Source organism: Ambystoma mexicanum, chromosome 1q (genome assembly GCF_040938575.1).
Source record: "Ambystoma mexicanum isolate Mex_15411 chromosome 1q, UKY_AmexF1_1, whole genome shotgun sequence".
NCBI lineage: Eukaryota > Metazoa > Chordata > Amphibia > Caudata > Ambystomatidae > Ambystoma > Ambystoma mexicanum.
Genome location: NC_090922.1, coordinates 837399740 through 837417469, shown reverse-complemented (window position 1 = coordinate 837417469; position 17730 = coordinate 837399740). Strand labels below are relative to the sequence as shown.

The window sequence follows — 17730 nt, the reverse complement described above, 5'->3', positions numbered from 1 at the left end:
TCGACGAAAACAGGAAATATTCCATGGTCAACAGTTTTGCAGCGACTGTCGTTTCAACCTTCATGATGACCATTCCAAGGTTCTTTTTGCCTCTGAGACCTCTGGTAGTCACGACCAAAACCACCTATTCGGCAGCAACTATTCTGCAAATTCCCATTGTGGCCTCCTTCCCGCAGGATACGGCAGATTGAGGCACTTGTTTCCAGCTACGGATTTCCTTCCGAGGCCCACCAAAGGGTCCCCTCGAGTTTCCATGCGATCGGAGGAAATCTCTGCATTTTTACTCCAGTTCTGAGGACTATCTTCCAGAACATTTCTATTCAGACCATGAGGGAGGCAAGGGGGCCCATGTCTCAGGAAGGATCAGTTTCATGAGCCCTCCTGCCTGGCTGCACCATTTGCATCCCCTCCTGCACCAGGGGATATGCCACTGGACATCCTGTCCACCCTGCATAGTATGGCGGAAATTCAGCAGTGGCTTCCGGCTGCTCCCATACCTGGTCCAGCCTGGAGTCGTCCTAGGTGTCGGCTGACGTAACCCCGTAGGGCACCTGTCACCCGGGTTCGGGGCTTGGGTCCTTGCTACCGGTGGAGGAGGAACCAGTTCACACAGATAATACTGTGACTCGCACCGATGAGTTTGAGTGTTCCTGCTGATGGTGAACGGCTAGATGTTGAGGAATCATCTAAAAGGAGTCTAATCTTTCAATCTGGTGCTGTAGGAGAATAGGAAGGGGGGGATTCCTTTTTCAATGCAGGGAGTCCTCAAGAAAGACTGTTGTGTTGGTTTAGTTGTTGGATGACGTTTGGGAAGATGTATTGGCTATCATGAAGGCTTCGAATATCACGCCATTGAAGCGTGACAGGTTGGAAAAGTACTAGGTCCTGGATTCAGTGCCCAGGTGTCTGGGTCTCGACCCTCTCCGGACTTGGTTGTGCCGGCCACCACCACATCCAACACCTTGTCATCGTCTATGGTGCCGCTGGACCAGGAAGTCAAGAAGCTGGATGCGGCGGGCTAGCACATAATTTACTGTGGCCTCCACCATCAAGTCTGCCAACTCTCTCACCATCCTGTCTTGATATAACACGGAGCATTGGTACAAGCTCGGCCCCATCCTGGACTTCCTTCCTCATGACTTGGAATGCTGAAGTCTTGGCCCTATTCCAGGAAGGGGAAGTAACATCGAATCACGCCATTAGTGTAGCAGACTCAGGGTTCCGCCAGATTGGGAATGCTGTTGCCCTCAGGCTCCAGGGTTGGCTGAAGGCCATACGTTTTCGAGCTGATGTGCAGACCAAGGTTGTGGACATGCCGTTTAACGGGGACAACCTGTTTTGGAAGGCAGTAGATGACACTCCAGGCACCTCAGATGGACACTGAGATGGCAGGCTCTCTGGGGACCCTGCAGCAAAGGATGTCCTTTTGTTTCCAGAGGGGGGGAAGAGGTTCCAGGTCCTACAAGGGGTACACTACCCCCTATCCTCAGCCCTCTTGTTCCACCACACAGGAAGCATACTGGGGCCGCTCCCAGGCCTACGGCAGTGGAGGCCAACGTCGCCATCATCCACTGTCGGGATAGAAACCCAAGGCCGGTTATCGAACTTTGTCGAGCAGTGGAGAAACAGCACCACTGACAAATGGGTGCTGGTCGTTCTTCAGCAAGGGAACGCTCTAGAATGTCTAAACGGGTGCCCATGCATTCCTCCTGTAGTGCATCAAGAACTTAACATGGCCAAACTACTACAGGAGGTTAAGGCCATGTTTAAAAAGGTGCAATAGAACTCGCGACTCCGGAGTCTACTCCTTTCTGATCAGGAAGAAGTCGGGAGGGTGGTGACCGATCCTAGATTTACGATAACGGAACAAGTACCTGAAATCCCAAACCTTCAGGATGGTCACATTGCAGCAGGTGTTTAACCAGCTGGAAGAAGGGGATTTTCTGGCAACTCTCGACCTGGAGGACGCATACTTCCACATCGCGATTTATCACGAAAACACTGGAAGTTACTGCGTTTTGTCATCCAGCGACTGCACTACCAATTCAAGGCCCTGCCCTTCGGCCTGAAATCAGCTCCAAATGTGTTTACTGTTTCTGGTAGCGGTGCACCTATGCCTACCCTCATCTGAACTACTGGCTCATTCGTTCCCGCTTCCGCGCGCTGGGTGACCCAGCACAAAGTGAAGACCATACGCCTACTGTTTGCTCGGATGCTCCATCAATTATCCGAAGTCCTGCATGGTGCCATCACAGATCGCTCTGTTTCTTGGTGCCTGTCAACACTGTGATGAATCCTATGAATCCCTCAGTGAAATGCTGCCTAAAGTCTCCTCCCAGGTGTCCAGGGAAAGTGAGCTGCTTCCTGATTGTGAGCTTGGTGGTGGTGAGCTGCGGGCGCATAACCTGGGAGGTGAAAAAGCACAGAGAGGTGAGAGTAATCCATGCGATGAGACAGTATTTGCCTTCTTTTGAAGAAGACATTTTTCCACTCCCACGGCTTGTTGCCACAATAACCCATCTGTTTCACAGGTTAACCATCTTGGTGTGGGTAGAATTAGTCAGAAGCACTGTAGGAATACAATAGATTGACATCTTTCTCAAACTCACGGAACTCGGACAGTTGAAAAACATTCTCCTAACTCCCAAAGGTGTAATGGAAGGAAGATTATAAAAGCTAACATTCCATCTAAAACTATATATTCTTTTTTTTCTAAAGGTCTCAAAATTAACCACTGTGATGTTCCTTTGCAAAAAGCTAGAAAAACCAAATTTTTTCCCCGGGGACCTCAAGTCCCATAGTTCCCCTCAGTACTCAGACGAGGAAGAGGGATGTAGAGAGACAAAACTGTAGGAGTGATCAGCTAATTGACCCAGATCCACACCTTAGGGAGATCGGGAGGCTTAAATGCCCCCCTCGGGTGCAGGGCATAGAAAAGAAGCAGGAGAAGTGGCAGGAGAGGAAGTAGCGGCGTGGACCGTATTTGCAGTTGGAGGCGGGACTGGCGGAGCGAGAAGACGCTGGGACCACTGTGGGTCCTGAGAGGGATCTGTGCCTCTAATCGTCGTCATTGCAGAGGTTGTGCAGCGGGAAGTGTGGACAATAAACCCATGCCCATTCCCAAAGCGTTGTGCAGAGATTTCGCAACGGGAAGAGGAAGAGGAAGAGGTGAAGGAAGCCGGGAGACCTGGTGGCTGGGTTGCACTGAGGTCTCTTAGGAGCATCAAAGGCTCCAAACTTGCGTTTTGGCAGCCAAGGGGGACCAGGAGGGTTTGTTCTCTGTGCCGAGACGAGCCACGATCACTGAAGTCCTGCAAGCATTGAGCGGAAACAAAGGAAAGTGACTTACCTGGTGAGGTCACTGTCTGCAAGTGACCAGTGTTCAGCTGTTGTCTGCGTGTTCTCAGCCATCATGTTCATTCGTGTATGAGTGAAAGCGGTATTGTTGAATATAAAACTGTCAGAAAGCAACGAAAGTGGTTTGTAAGGAAACCAAGGTACTGTAAAAGCCGATTTGTAAGTTTATGGCAAGCAGGACAACCCGGTGGGGGAATCCTGCGTAAAAGTGAATTGTGCACCCAATACCCAAGCCAAGGGAGGGTGAAACCCATGCAATGCCAATCCAACGAGTATTGCCAAAAGCCAGAAGGGATTGATAAAAAGCACACAGATTGTAAGATTGGCTATTTGTGTTTTGAGAAATGTAAAACTTTCTAAACTAAGCTCCCAGTATGAAAGACGAGGCAGAAGCAAAATAAGACTTTGCCCATACCACTATTTGTCTGCTACAAAGGGGGAGGAAAAGTGGCAATTAAGCTGCCCTACTGGAGAGGGTTATCCAGAGGGAAAGGAGCAGAAATGGCCAGGAATCCTAAAGAGTTCTAATGTGGTTCCTTGTTTTCCCCTAACTTGTTTATGAGGCTGGAGAAGACTATTGGAGTTGTTGTTATTCTAAGCTGGAAGTTACCATTAAAGCACTTTTCTGTTGTTGACGAAGAAGACGGGCAGGTGAGTATACCTGTAGGGCAAGAAGTTATTGCCCAGAAGAACCCAGAGAAGGAAGAAACCAGGTAGTAGAAAGTGCTGAAGAGTGGTACTAATAGAAAACATGTGATGAGGTGACATTTTGGAGAAGAATTGTGAAAGCTGGTTGAAGAAAAGTTATAATTCTTTCTGCAGCTAAGGTTGTGGTAAACAATCCATACCAGAATATTTGTTATTACTACAACTGTGAAATAGTTATTATTCCAGGAGTGAGACTGTTATGACTTTCTTCAGGTGCTTTTATTGAAGCAACAAAACTTTGTGGATTTGAGTACAAGAACTATATTGGAGTTGTGTTAAAATGGATTTCCTTGTTTTCCTTTGACCTGTGGAGAAAATCCTTATTTGGATCTGGGAAAGGGAAGCTTACCCATGTCATGGCAAGAGACATTGATCACATTGTGACTCAGATTATATTTTATATATTGTTATTGAATTGTATTTCCTTTTTGCTTTGCTTGTATTAATTGTGAGGGTTAGATATCCCTTTGTTAGGTTTTTTCCTTTACTTTATTTTAGGCAGGGAAATGCTCATCAGGGTAGGGCTAGTGAGGCGTTTATCCAACCTATTTAATAAAATGGCTAAAGTTGAAAACTCCTTTACAAAGTGGTCCACCTCACATTTCTGTCACCTCACAACAGTCTCATGTCTAGCAACCCCCTCCCCCCCCCCCCCCTCGAAGTTGAGGGTGAAGGCCATTCTAGGGAAGGTTCAGCAGCTGTCGATGGCGTCATCACAACAGTCAGGACCATCAAATCCTTGTTGGGCATGTTGTCCTCTTGCATCCACCTGGTCCCCATTTGCAGGCTCCAGATGCAGCCCCTCCATGAATTCACAGACGCCAGGTGGCAGCATGTCATAGGCACTTGGACAGACAAGATTGCCCTTAATTGGGCATTCCAGCAAGCTCTTCAATTGTTTTCGGTGGATCTACATCTCACTCAAGGAGCTCCCTATCGTACCCCGCCCCCATATACCAGGCTATAGTCACTACGGACCCCTCGTTAGAGGATTGGGGAGACCACACAGGACAGTCTCCTGCCAGAGGCCCCTGTCTTCTGGAATAGGAGGACTTGCACATGAACATCCTGGAGCTCTGTGGTCTTATGGGCCCTCAAGTCGTTCGGCCTCAGCTACAGGGCAAGGTGGAGCAGATCTTCACAGACAACGGCACCACTGTTTTACATCCAGAAACCGGGCAGGGCGCATTCCCCGACTCTCCCTGGAAGACCAGTCCCTGTGGTGCTGGTCCATTCTTCAGGACATGTTCCTCATCCCCTTTCACTAGGCAGGCACCAAGAAAACCATTGCACTCTCGCTCAGCAGTGTGCTTCAGTCATGCCGCAAGTGGGTGCTTCAACAGGTGCAGGTGTCATCTCTTCAGCAGCTTGGGTCCTGCTTAGATCGACAGCTGCCAACTCCAAGTGCCGGAGGTTTGCCAGCAGATCCCATCAGCCGAGTTGTCTGGGGGATGCCTTCTCATTTCCTTGGGATGGGCTCTTCCTGTATGCCTTTCTTATGATTCTGCTCCTGTTACTTGTGATCAACACACTCACATTGCCATTGCAGGATAATCCTCATCCCGCAGGCATGGCTGTGGCACGTCTGGTACCCGTATCTTCTCCATTTGTTAGTGGCTCTGTCCATCCGACTGCCTCCACTTCCTGACATTCTCTCCAGAGAAAACTGAACAATACTGCACCACGACCCAGCGTTGCTGAGCCTCACGGCCTGGCTCCTGGGGCCCTAGAGTTTGAGTACTATTCCCTGCCGCTGGAGTGCAAGAAGACCCTGGCCAAGGCCAGAGCTTCCTCTACGTTGTCTTGTTACAGACACAAATGGAAATGCTTCACAGTGTGGTGCAAGAGACAGTTGATTATGCCTCTGCGGATAACTGCTCTGCAGCTCCTCTTTCTGCTCTCGCTGGCTGGCTCACGCCTCCTTCAAGGTTCATCTGGCTGCCATATCCTGGTACAGACGGGCACCAGGCAAGCGCTCCCTGTGGTCCTCGAAGACCTCTTCAGGGCTTTTCTGCCAGTCAAGGCTCCTGCCCCGGATTGGGAACTGAACGTGGTCTTGACTAAGGTCATGGGGCCTTTATTTGAATCCATGCATCGTGCCTCTCAGAAGTTTTTTTCGTGGGAGACTACTTTCCTGGTGGCAATCACCTCGGCTGGGTGGGTCAGTGAGATCCGGGCTCTCTCCTGCAAGCAGCTGTACTTGGCCTTCCACGCTATGAAGGTGCTGCTGCAGACTCGGCCCACCTTCATGCCAAAGGATCCTTTTGGGCTTCCATTTCAACAAGCCTTTGGGTCTGTCGGCTTTCAGTCTGAACCCTTCTACGCTTTCTGAAAGGACGTTACATTTGCTGGACGTTGCTCGTGCCTTGAAGTTCTATGTCTCATGCACGAAGAATTTTTGGAAGACCTTTCAGCTGATTGTCAATTTTGGAACTGGGGGGACACAGGAAGATCCTGTCCAAGGCTTCCCTATCCAGGCGGCTTGCTGGCTGAATCATGCACCATTGTTTGGTCAACAAACCTCTTTCAGGCCGGCCGAGTACCCAATCCACCAGAGCCATCGCAGCAACCACAGCGTTTCTCTCTGGTGTTCACCAGCTTGACAACTGCAGGGCTGCTACGTGGAGGTCTACCCACACCTTCACAAGATTCTACTGTTGACTGGCATACCAGGGAGGAATCTTGTATTGCTTCTGTGAGCATTGCCACCTCCGTGGTTGTGTGTATATACTGCTGTGCAATCTGATTTATGAGCATGTGATTCCATGCAAGACCACATGCTGGAGAAGGTACAAGTTACTTACCAGTAACTCTTGTTCTCCAGCATGGGTCTTGCATGGATTCACATGCAAACCCTCCCTCCTTCCCCTCTGTGGCTCTCCTTGTTTCATGCTGACACTTTAGACACGCTCTCAAATCTGAAGATGGCCACCTCGGGTGGAGCTTAGGAGTGTCATTTGTGGGGGCAGTATGAGGAGCATAGAGGAGATGAGGAGTTTTCATTGTAAAGTGAAACTGCTTTCTTTTTGCAGAGGATTCCCAGTCTGACGATGGGGAGTATTCATGAGCAGGTGATTCCATGCTGGAGAACACGAGCTACAGGTAAGTAACTTGTGCCATACGCTTTTCACCCAACATCACTTCTGTACAGGATAGTCCATTAAGATACACCGGGAACAAGTAAAGCTTATTCTAATAGCGCCAATGTGAGCACTTCAACCATGATTTTCGCACCTGCTCAAGATGTCCCTTTGCACACCATTCAAACTTCCATCTCCTTACAACATGCTATCTGAATAACCGCAGAAAAACACTGAACTTGGCAGCTTGGCTCCTGAAGTCCTAGTTCATGAGTTTGGACGTTTAAACTTGCACAAAAGAAATATGAACATCCTTAAAGAGGCATGCAAACCTAACTCGAGACACTATTTCAACAAGTCGAAAAACACTGTCTTTTGATGCAAAACACGCAGCATCAATCCTAGAATGCTCGCCTTCTTACATGGGGCCTTATTCCGACTAGGCCGCCGGTATCCTGGCGGTAGAGCTGCCAGGATACCGGCATCTGGTACTTAGCTTTACCGGTAGCCGGGTGCTGGCGGTACGGTGTAAATACCAATTCATGGGGTCCCATTGGACTTCATAAGGGGGTTTCTGTGACGAGGGCTTTTATGGTTGCTAGGGCGCCTGGCTTCCCTCCAGCATTTCGCTGGAGGTAACAGAGGTGCCCCACCGGCAAACCCATAGTCGGGTGGTCTGGTAAAGTGCCGGTATCCATAGATGGCAGCCCTTATTTTCCCCCACCACCCGACTCTGAATGAGGCCCATAGTTCTTTACGTACTTCACTTGTTAGACTCGGGATTAGCCTTTAACTCACTTAAAGATCATTTAGCAGCTCTCCAGCACTGCGTACACCACTTCTCAGAGTAAAGTGTATTGGTGGAAGATTCCAGTGATTTAAAGCCTTCATGGAAGGGGTTAAATGATTACACCCCCCTCCAATGGGACTTGAATGTTTGTACTTCTTAAATTCATGAGTAACTTTGAGCCAATGCATACAACCAGACTTGTGCATATCACTTGCAAGATGTGGACATCACATAAATAAGGTTAAGTGAACTTCAAGCCCTCTGTACAAGATCCATTTGTTATTCATAAAGACAAGGTGGTTTTAAGAACACATACATGTTTTTCTCCAAAATGTATCTCCGTTCAATGACAATTAGTCCATAGAACTTCGAACCTTTTTCCAACATTCAACCAATTCAGCAGAAAAAAGCCTCCATACGTTAGATGTTGGGAGGGCTGTTATGTATTACCTAGACAAAACCAAACTACTAAGGAAAACAGATCAGTTATTGGTTTCCATAGCTGCACAGAGATGGGAATCCTGCCTGTCAACTATTTCAAAATGGATAGTCAGATGCATACAAATGTGTTATTCCCTATCCAAAAAGACTAACTTTCATGGCCAGAGCTCACTCAACTCGAGGCACAGGAGCAACCTTTGCTATTCTTGCAAATGTACCTTTAGATACCAATTGCAAATCAGCTACTTGGAGTTCAGTTCACACAACACTACTGTCTAGATACCCAGTCTAAACAAGGTTGTCAGATGGGATAAGCAGTGTTAAGACATCTTTCTGTTGCTTTCGGAGCACTGCCATCCTGAAAGAACACAGCCCCAACAAGGACCATCCACCATTTTGAAGGCAAATCCTAATGAGTACCTGGAAGTAAATTTAAGAAATGACCTCAACATGCACCTTACTGTAACATTAAGACATTATGTGAAGGAACACTTGATTTATTACCAAGAAGATGCATGAACTAATCCACGAGAATTCCTGACTCTGAAGAAGATATAAATGTTCACCAGAAATTGCACTAAAATAATGGGATCACTGTGGAATCATCGCTAGGCAGACCCATAAAATATGAAAATATTATGGTTTGAACTTGGGAGGAACAGAATCCGACCCGATTTCATAGGACTACCAAGCATATCCATTTGAATATCAGTTGCTCCGAATAGAAAGCACTTTTATGTGTGAAATATTTGTGCATGATTACTATGATACAAACGTTTTATCTACTTGATCTATGCACTATGTGTAAAACATGTGCAGGAGTGTACTAAATTGAATCACATACACAATATTGTATCGCACACATTACTGTAACTGTGCCTTGAGAAAGCCTGCGTAAGGGTGAAACAATTGCATGTGCCTCCAACTGGAGTATGTTTGCACTTCTAACAATGAATAAACTTACTTTGGTTTAGTACCAGTAAACTAATTTGATACATTCATTTGTAGAATGTCTGCTTTAACTAAAAGGCTAGGCACAAGCAACCCAACATACCACGTCATCTATCATAAAAAATCTTTCCTAACGATGTGTCCTTTTTTGTTTTGCTCTGTTTAGGGTTCCCATGCCCTTTTCCTCTTTTAGACTGTGTAGTGCCTCGCATATTAGTGGTAGGGGTGGTTTGGGACTTGACTGACCACTTCAGTTTTTTTTATATGTACACTGGGTCCATCATTGTGTTTTGTGTACCTAAAGTATTAATTTTAACACTGTATAGTGTATATGTCTGACACTAATAAAGTGTATTTTTTCAGTATTACCAGTGGTTGGTGGTTGTCTAAATGTGTGGACTAACTGAACTGACCTACCAGCTCTCCTTCCCTCCTAGAGTGAGGAATGACTGCTCTACCATTGCTGCTACCTTTAGGGAGGTTTGGTTGGGAATGTTGTTCTGCCACTCAGTTACATGGTTGCACAGCCATCACCAGAGGGTTGTGTGAAATTGTCTTCACGAGCACATCCTTTTTTAATTTTTTTGTTCTTTTTAAAAAAAAAAATTTGATACAAAAATATATCAACCCAAGACCGACTGCTCTCAAGGATGCAGACCACAAACGTGTTGCTCTCTGGTTACTCTCGTTAGGAATGGTAAGTGCAGTATGGTCTGCCATTCTTTTGGTTGGAGCATTTGGGCATGTTTTAGCAAACACTGTCAATGCTATGTTGGGTTTAAAAAAGCATGGCTCTCAATTCTACATTTTAGTTAAGTTGCGGTTCACCATGTTCCGCTCCTTACTGGCTGATTCTTTGTAGAAACCGACAGGGCTCCCTGCAGATAAATCGAGAGGAGCTTAGGAACGTTTTGACACATCTGAAATACTTCAGTCAAGCACTGTTTCTTAATCATGTGGAGTATTGTACCAACAGTGCTTGGTTTGCTGGGACTGCTGCATCTTCATTTACTCCTACTTTAAGTCATAATCTTCTTCCACTCATCCATCACCACTCCCATTCTGACCCTCCCCCTTCAAAGAGCAAGCAAAATGAATAACCCTGCAGTCCGACATAAAAGAAGACATTCTAAGTCATTGTGGTTTCATAGTCTGCTTCTGGAGAATGTCCAGCTATAAGTGTATATTGCTGACTCCCCAGGGTAGCCAGTTACACATTCTCTTAATTTATTATCCTCCTGTATCTTCTGCAATGTTTTGATCCTTTCATAACACTGCTTTTCTTGTTGTAGGTGAGGCTGAAACTGCATGTGCTGATACAGATGACTCCATTGAAGAAGGTAGGAGCTCATACAGTCTGACGTTTAGTTTTTCCCTTTTCTCCAGAGTATGTGTGCTCATGGACTTTCCATCAGTGGAAGGTAGTGTCTGAATCTCATCAGTCGCATCTGCTGTAGTAGATCAGTCGCATCAGACCTCGTTTTGGGAGGTCCAGGATTCTGTCATATGTTCCTCTCTAACAGGGTTCCAGGATTGCCTCTACTCTTAAACGGAAGATTTAGGCTTCTGTGTAGTTCACGGTTTAATGTCTCTGACCCCCTCACCTCTGCGTTTGGGCTCTCTCAAAATGCTGCTTTCTTTTGTAGCAGAACCTTTTTGGTGCTCATGCCGCATTGTCATTTTCATTAAATAAAATATCAATTGGGATAAAAGGCTCTAGCCCATGGGCCCCACAGTAGTAAATAACCCTATTACACCTACCAATGTTCATATTGACAAGAGCAAGGTCTAATGGCCATTGTGACTGGGTTAGGGATGTGGTCCTGTCATGCTGGGGGGATCGAAGGGGTCTCTTCTCAACCAGGGGCAGGTGGCCTGCCAGGGTGTTTTGCCCTAGAGGTGGGGTGTGGGAGCTGGAGGGTAGTCTCAGTACTTGTAACCAGGTGCATGGCGAGTGGATGAAGTACCACTTTTGATTGCCCCATACCTGCAATAGGACATGCTAGCCAGTGTTTTTCCTCTTCCAGGTCTACATAGCTCAGAAGTCCTTGAGGGGGAGGGAACGTGCAACCCACCAAAGAGAAAACAGTCAAGAAAATGCAGAGCCGCTGAGCTCTAAACGCTGCAGACCAGGGAGCTCCCAACTGCGTGTTAACACTGTACCTTTCCCCTTAGCCCTTAAGCACTCCCTTGTGCGCCCATTCCTGAAAAAACCTTTCTGTGACCCTACCTGCCCCGACGGCTATCGCCCTATCTCCATCACCCCCTTCCTGGAGAAGCTGGCCTTGCCCCAGCTTAACTCTCACACTGAACTTGTTGGTGGCCTCCACGACTATCTAGATTCCGAGCATCCAGAGGCAACTGCACTTCTGAACACCCATGAAGAACTGCTTGCATCTCTGGACTCCAACTCCCCAGCTGTCCTTATCATTCTCTTCTGCATTTGACAGTTAACCATTCCATCCTCATACAAAGGCTCCATGATACACTTGGTATCTCGGAACGGACACTGGATTGGCTGTCCCCTTTCCTCACCAACTGTTCTTCCCAAGTCATCCAGAGCTACTTCTCCTCTCCTACTTCCATCTCCACCTGTGGTGTCCCCCAGGCTCTATACTCTCCCCCTGGCTCTTTAACATTTACCTTGCTCTCCTTGCACGCCTCCAACTACCATTGTTCCGCAGATGACACACAGCTCTTCCTCAGACTCCCTGCTGACCCTCTTGTACCATCCATCATCCCTTACTGCGTATCTGCCATCCAGCCTGCAGATCGTTCACGTGAGGCAATGTCAATATACTCCTTCACAAAGTCGTTCCACAGTTTCATATTGCGCAGCCTTCCTGTGGAGGGATGCCGTGATTCTCTCCATTGCACAAATGTGTGGCAACCACAACCCATTCTCTTACTCTGGGGGCCGGGGGGGAAGAGGTTAATTCGGCTTTCCATCTAATCACCAGACAGGCCCTCACCGCCAGGAGGAGCGGGGGCTACTATTCCAGTTAACCTTCTCATTTCACCATCACACTCTTCCAAGCCAAATAAGATTAAGAGGGGTGCTACCTCGCAGGGATCCCATCAACCCGCCTAATCCATTCCAGAACCTCGTCCTAGTACACCCTCACCTGCGGGCATCCCCACCACATATGCCAGTAGTTGGCCTTCTCCCCGCATTGATGCCAGCACATGGGGCTAGCCAACTGAAACATTTTGGATAGCCTATCAGGGTCATACTGCCACCTGTGGAGGAGTTTGATGGCATGCAATTTGTATTGAGCTGCTATGGATGTCTGCGATGCCCCTCTACAGATCTTCGTCCATAATTTCAGGTCTAATTCCACTTCAAAGTCCCACTCCCATCTTTCCCTCAGTTGGGCAGTGGATCCCTTCCCTACCTCTATCAGTGCTTTTATACATGGCTGAGATAATTTTTTGTTTCAAATGGATTGTGTCCTCCCACGTTTTCCTCATCTTATGACATACGTATCCTGCCTGCTTCAGAAAAGATTTTCTCAGCAGAGAGTGCTGTGCACGAGGTTGTGGTGTCGATGTCCCTCGACGGGCTCCGTACCGTGTTGACGTCACCATCAGTATAAATAGCTTGTGCCGCGCCCGTTGGCTTCAGTTACGTTTTTCAGATTGCTTCGCTCTCGAACGGCGCGCTTTGAAATTTTCTTCTGAAAATGTCTTCTCCCCCCTCCCTTCTACTCCCAAGACGGGGTTCAAAAAATGTATCGACTGCGGAACGAAGATGCCGATTACAGATCCTCGCCGCTTTTCTTTGGTGCCTATGTTCAGACCATCGAACCGGCGACTGTGGCTCCTGTCGGTCGATGACGGAGAAGGCCCTTCGTGAGAGGAAAGGTAAACTAGCAGTCGGGCGGGAAGCATCCAAGGTCTCCTTGAAGGCCTCGTCAAAAAGACATAGGAAGTCGAGTGATTCAAAAGAATCGGATCGTAGTAAACACTCTAAGAGATCTCGATCTCGCAGTAGATTGAGACGCTCTTAATCTTACTCTTCAAAAAAGGTTAAGAGGAGACCTAGATCTGCCTCTTCACCCTGCGATACATCTACTGAATTGGTACGATGCCCGACTAAGTTGGATTCCCCAAGAAAATGGGAAGAGTTTAGAAGAAAGATGATGGAGGTCTTTGAGAATGCGGCCTCGACCCCCTCAAAGAAGCCTCAGAAGAGCCAGACCCCGGCCGCTCTGTCGGACGACACAGCGAAGTCCGGAACTACTGTGGTAAAACCCAGTAGTATGGGTGAAACTCGTAAGACTCGAGTTGACGTCAAATCATCGAAGATTCCTCGAGAATCGGGTGTTTTCCTGACACCGTATAAAAAAAGTCGTTGAAACCCTTGATGGCTTAGACATCGAAGCCAAAAGTGTTTTCGACGCCTTTGTCGAAGACATCATCAGTGTCCTCGAAGACTCCTTCGATTCCTTAGACCCAAACTCATGAACAGGAAAGGAGATTTACTCCTTTACCTAAGTCAGACTTCTTTAAATCTGTCTATTTTTGAAGAAAGTGTCTCTGAAGAAGAATAGGTTTCTCCTTTTGGAGTATAATATGGTACTAGAGGTCCCAGAAGAATTGATCGATCCAGAATCGAAAATGAGACCTGTGTGTTACCCTTCACTCTGCTATTGGCAATGATACGTCGCCTGAGCTGGAGTTTGCAAAACCTGACCCTGCAGAACATGCAGATTCAGGGTAAAGAAGTTTAATGAATAGAGTGGTGGAATACTTGGCCTGGAGTAGAGCCTCACCCACTTTTGATTCGGATTATGACTGACATACTTGATCAGGGCCCCCAGAAGGATCCAGTTCTCCCCTTCCATAGGGCACTTCAAAGAACTGTAGAGAAAAAACAGAAGTTCCTGACACAATTGCTGCAGTCAACAGTAATTTTCCAAAGAAGTATACAACTTCTAGTTCTGATCCTGATTATTTAAACAGGCATCCCACTCCAGAAAGTCTGGTTATTCAGGCTGCTTCTTCCTCGAGTCCGACAGCATATCCATCTATCCCCCGGATAGAGTATAAGCAGGTGGATGCTTGGGCCTGTAAGGTCTTTACCTTGGGTAGCATGGCTCTCGTCAACTAATGTGACCTGTTCCCTGGTCAGGTTCACCCATACCCTGTGGGACTGCATTTCGGCGGCGGCTGAACATATTCCGAAAGGCAAGGGAAGGCTTCCTGAATATTGTCAAAGATGGAAAGGAGGCAATGGGGGAATGTCAAGTCTGGACTGGATACTGCTGATCGTATCAGCAGATCCATGGCTGCAAGCACAGTGCTAAGCAGATTTGCGTGGTTGAGGAAGTCAGGGTTTGCACCAGATGTGCAGGCCAGACTTCTCAGCATGCCTTTTGATGGCTTGAGGCTGTTTGGTAGTAAAGCTGATGAAAGCTTAAACTACAGACCTCAAAAGCGGCAGCTAAATCTTTGTGCCTCCATGCGACGGCCTCAGAAACCTTATTCGGGCTCATCTTCCTGGAGAGGTTCTTTTCGGTACTACTCCTCTTTTGGTAGAGGAAGAGGACAGGCAATTCAAAGAGGCAAGAGAAATATCGCTCATGGTGGACGAGGAAAAAGTGCTAAACCAGCCTCAGGAACGGCATCTTTTCCCTCAGCCGCTCCTGCATCCCCCTTTCAAATCACTCTGAGGCCTTATCACACAAAAGCCTGGTGGGAGGCAGAATCTCTCAGCATCTGCAAGAATGGCTGGGCATTAATTCAGATGCTTGGGCACTGGAGCTCAAGATTACTGCCTTCCCTTCCTAAAAAGGCCTCGGGACCATCCACCGGGAACCAGCTCTGTCAAAATTCCAGATCCGCTTCTGTTGCAGGAAATTTTAACCCTGCTAGAGAAAGGTGCAATAGAACAGGTACCTGTACCGGAGGGGAACATGGGTTGGTACCTTCCACCCCACCCCCACCCCCCCTCCCTACTTTCTCATTCCAAAGAAGGACGTAGTATTGAGACCCACCCTGGCTTTAAGAAACTTGAACAAGTTCCTCGGGAAGGACAAGTTCAAGATGGTAACCCTTTCTCAGATCCTTCTGGCTCTCCAACTCCAAGACTGGTTGTTATCATTGGACCTTCAGGATGCTTACTTTCATGTGCCAATCCATCCCAAGCACCGAAAGTACCTGAGGTTTGCGGTTGGCGGTTCTCGCTTTTAGTTTTGAGTGCTTCCATTCGGACTGACTTCCGCCCCAAGGGTTTTCACCAAACTGATGGCGGTTGTGACAGCGAATCTCAGGAGGGGGGGGGATTCACGTCTGCCCCTACCTGGACGATTGGTTGATCGGAGCGCGTTCTCCCGAACAAGCTCAGGAACATCTGTCGATCACCTGTCACTTCCTTCACAAACTGGGCTTCTCCCTCAATTTCAAGAAGACTCACGTGATACCATCCCAAAAGCTCCAGTTTATCGGAGCAGTTTTGGATACTTCCTCGGGCAAAGCCTCGCCTCCCGAGGTGAGAGCTCTCCACATTCTGCAGATGGTAACAAAGTTCCAGAATGCCCAGCATCTGCCGGTCTTCTATTTTCTGAGGTTGCTCGGCCTCATGGCATCCTGCATTTTTCTGGTGCCAGAGGCCAGATTGAGAATAAGATCCCGTCAATGGGCCCTCAGAACTCGGTGGACCCAGTTCACCGGGAGTATGTCGGATCTTCTGCAAGTCCCGAGCGTATTTGCTCAGGATCTACTCTGGTGGGCTTGCAATGACAGCATCATCAAGGGAGAACCTTTTTGGCAACCATGGCCGGAGATCACAGTAGTAACGGACGCCTCACTCACGGGGTGGGCCGCCCACACCAACAATCTGACAATCTGCATTCGTTGGTCTCCATCGAAGTCCAAACTACACATCAACCTATTGGAGCTGAGGGCAATCAGACTAGCGCTGAAAGCCTTCCTGCCCTCTGTACAGGGAAGGAATGTCCTGATAATGACGGACAACACAGTGGCCATGTACTACCTCAACAAGAGAGGAGGCGTAGGGTCACTCCACTGTGCAGAGAGGCAATGCAGCTCTGGTTCTGGGCAATATGAGAAGGAATCTCTCTATTGGCAGTTCACCTAGCCGGAGAGCAGAACACGGTGGCAGACGCACTGAGCAGGCAGAGCAGTCTCCCACAAGTAAGAGTTAGCTCAGGAGGTCCTTCTGGAGATCTTTGCCCTTTGGGGAACCCCCTGAATTGGATCTCTTTGCGACCACGGTAAACCGGAAGTGTGAACAGTACTGCTCAAGGGAATTTTCTCTGAGAGGAGCTCTAGGAGACGAGTTTGTGGCGGACTGGAAGTTTCCACTTCTGTACACGTTTCCTGCAGTCCCCGTGATTCCTCAAGTAATCTGGAGATAGAGAAAGTTCAGGAAACCATGATCCTAATTGCCCCGGATTGGGCCAGGAGGACGTGCTATCCGGACCTTCTGGACATGTCAATCTGAGCTCCAATAAGTCTTCCGCAAAGATAGGATCTTCTCTCACAAGAGGAAGGTCTAGTACTCCATCCAGAGGTCAAGACACTCAACCTTCACGCCTGGTTTCTGAGAGGTTGAGATACAAGGATTGGGATCTTCCGGATGACGTAATGGAGATTTTGCTTTCGGCCAGAAGGTCGGCAATAAAATCCTTGTACCGGTGTTGTTGGAACAAATTCAGTAACTGGTGCAAAGATAAGGATGTGGACCCTTTTTAGTGTGGCACCCCAATGGTGCTCTTTCCTATTGCATCTAGCCAATCTGGGGCTCCAGATCAGAACAATTAAAGGATATCTAGCTGCGCGGTCCATTTTCAAGCGCTCCTCGGAAGAGGTTTCTTATTTCAAAATTCCATTGATAATTCAATTCCTGAAAGAGCTTACTAATGTATACTCTCCAGTCCCCTTTTATGTCCCAACTTGGGATCTAAATCTAGTACTTAAGTTTCTAGCTTGTATAACTTTTGAGCCTCTGCACTCCTGTCTCTTGAGGCTTCTAACGGTGAAGACTGTCCTTCTTGTGGCCTTAACATCACGCAGGGTTAGTGAACTACAGGCTCTCTCATGTAAACCTCCATATACTACTTTTTACAAGGACAAACTGGTTCTTAAGGTTAAACCATCTTTCTTACTAAAAGTAGTTTCTGACTTCCGCTTGTCACAAAAAATCATATTACCAACATTCTATCCTCCTCATTTGGGCAAAGAGGAGAGACTGCATAGACTGGACCCCAAAAGGGCTCTGTTTTTACATTTCAAGAATGTCAAAATTACGTCAAGATGACCTACTTATTTTGGGTTATACAGGTCATAAATTGGGATTCGCTGTGACAAAACAAACTATCCCGCTGGATCATTCTGGCTATAATTGAGTGGTACAGATTGGCGGGAAAAGACTAACCG

The 17730-nt window shown here is 47.6% G+C and overlaps 1 protein-coding gene across 3 annotated transcripts in view; it reads left to right on the top strand.

Moving 5' to 3' along the window:
- Positions 1-17730, top strand: part of LOC138537572 (torsin-1A-interacting protein 1-like) — a 731597-nt gene that overhangs the window by 370389 nt on the left and 343478 nt on the right. For all 3 annotated transcript variants that reach the window (XM_069641458.1, XM_069641460.1, XM_069641461.1), the window contains exon 6: positions 10620-10667. In XM_069641458.1, coding sequence (XP_069497559.1) covers positions 10620-10667 — 48 coding nt within the window. The remainder of the gene's footprint in view (positions 1-10619; positions 10668-17730) is intronic.